The sequence below is a fragment of the Rattus norvegicus genome, chromosome 15 (genome assembly GCF_021556685.1).
Source record: "Rattus norvegicus strain SHRSP/BbbUtx chromosome 15, alternate assembly SHRSP_T2T, whole genome shotgun sequence".
Lineage (NCBI taxonomy): Eukaryota > Metazoa > Chordata > Mammalia > Rodentia > Muridae > Rattus > Rattus norvegicus.
In genome coordinates, this window is record NC_141548.1 from 28,448,033 (window position 1) to 28,449,188 (window position 1,156).

General features: G+C 47.2%; 1 protein-coding gene across 1 annotated transcript; it reads right to left on the minus strand.

The window, feature by feature from the left end:
• Positions 1-280: 280 nt before the first annotated feature.
• Positions 281-1,156, minus strand: Ear1l1 (eosinophil-associated, ribonuclease A family, member 1 like 1). The gene is given in 2 exon segments (NM_001408968.1): positions 281-938; positions 1,099-1,156. A coding segment is annotated over 1 exon segment (471 nt). The 5' UTR covers positions 934-938; positions 1,099-1,156; the 3' UTR covers positions 281-462.

Below are 1,156 nucleotides of genomic sequence, written 5' to 3' on the forward strand. Positions count from 1 at the left end.
CTGAGAGATCCCAATTCCCTGGTCTCCTCTCCCACCCACTTCTTCCTCACAGATAAACTTGAGGGAAGATTTCCTGTAGGTATGTTCTGGAAAGATGCCCATCTCTTCTCAGATACATTTGTTTCCAGAAACTGGGAAGATGCCTCAATTGTTATGAGGTCATGCCTTAAAACACATACATGTACCCACCTGCACACACGAACACACACACCAGAATTGTGTATGTTTAACCCATTTCCTCTCTCCCCACCTGTGTCAGACACAGACACACCAGAGATCTAGATGCATATGGAAAGGCATTTATTGATTAGAAAAAAATCTGTTCAGCTAAATTGAGTAGAGTCAGGGACAGGTTTCATGAGGACAGGAGCTGATACGCAGTGCAGACAGAGGAACTGGATCTTCACTACTGTGATCTTGGCAGGAGCAGATGAGCTCAGATACAAAGTGATGGCACTGGAGCTAAAATATGAAATCCAAGTGAACTGGAACCACTGGATAGGTGCGATTGTCCCGTGGAGTTCTGGGGTCACAGGCAACTCTGTAGAACTTTGATGAATTTATAGTTTGGTATGGGCATTGAGGATAAACGGCTGCCCGATTTGTGAGGTTGCAGATAGTTACTTTTACCTGATATGTACTGTCATGACAATTTGTTCTTGTCCTGTTACTATTACAGGTGGTGTTTCTATTGCCACACACACCAACAACACTAGCAAAACTTGTATGAAGAAAGGTATTTATGTCCTTACATCTTCCTGTATAATTGTTAACACGCTGCATAGCAGCATTACATTGGGGGTAGGCGCTATTATAGATGTGCTGGATGGCAAACCTCTGGGAAGGGGTTGGTCGCTGGCATGAGGCAAGCATCAGGACAAGTCCCAGCGGCAGAAGGAGACAAAGTCTGGACTCCAGCAGCTTCAGACCCATGTTTCCTGGGAGAACAGAAGAGAAGTGACTATTCCCACCTTGGCTCACTTTGCCCTCTCTCTTCCTGAAGGCCCTCTGCTGTCACTAGGTCCACAGTGCCACTTCTCCTGGCCACTGCCCCATCACTGCCCCTCCTGTCCCAGACCCAGACAGTCAGTGTCTTACCCAGTGTGCGTTGTGGCTCCTGTGGAACTGAGTGCAGGCTGTCCTGGAAATCACGGGT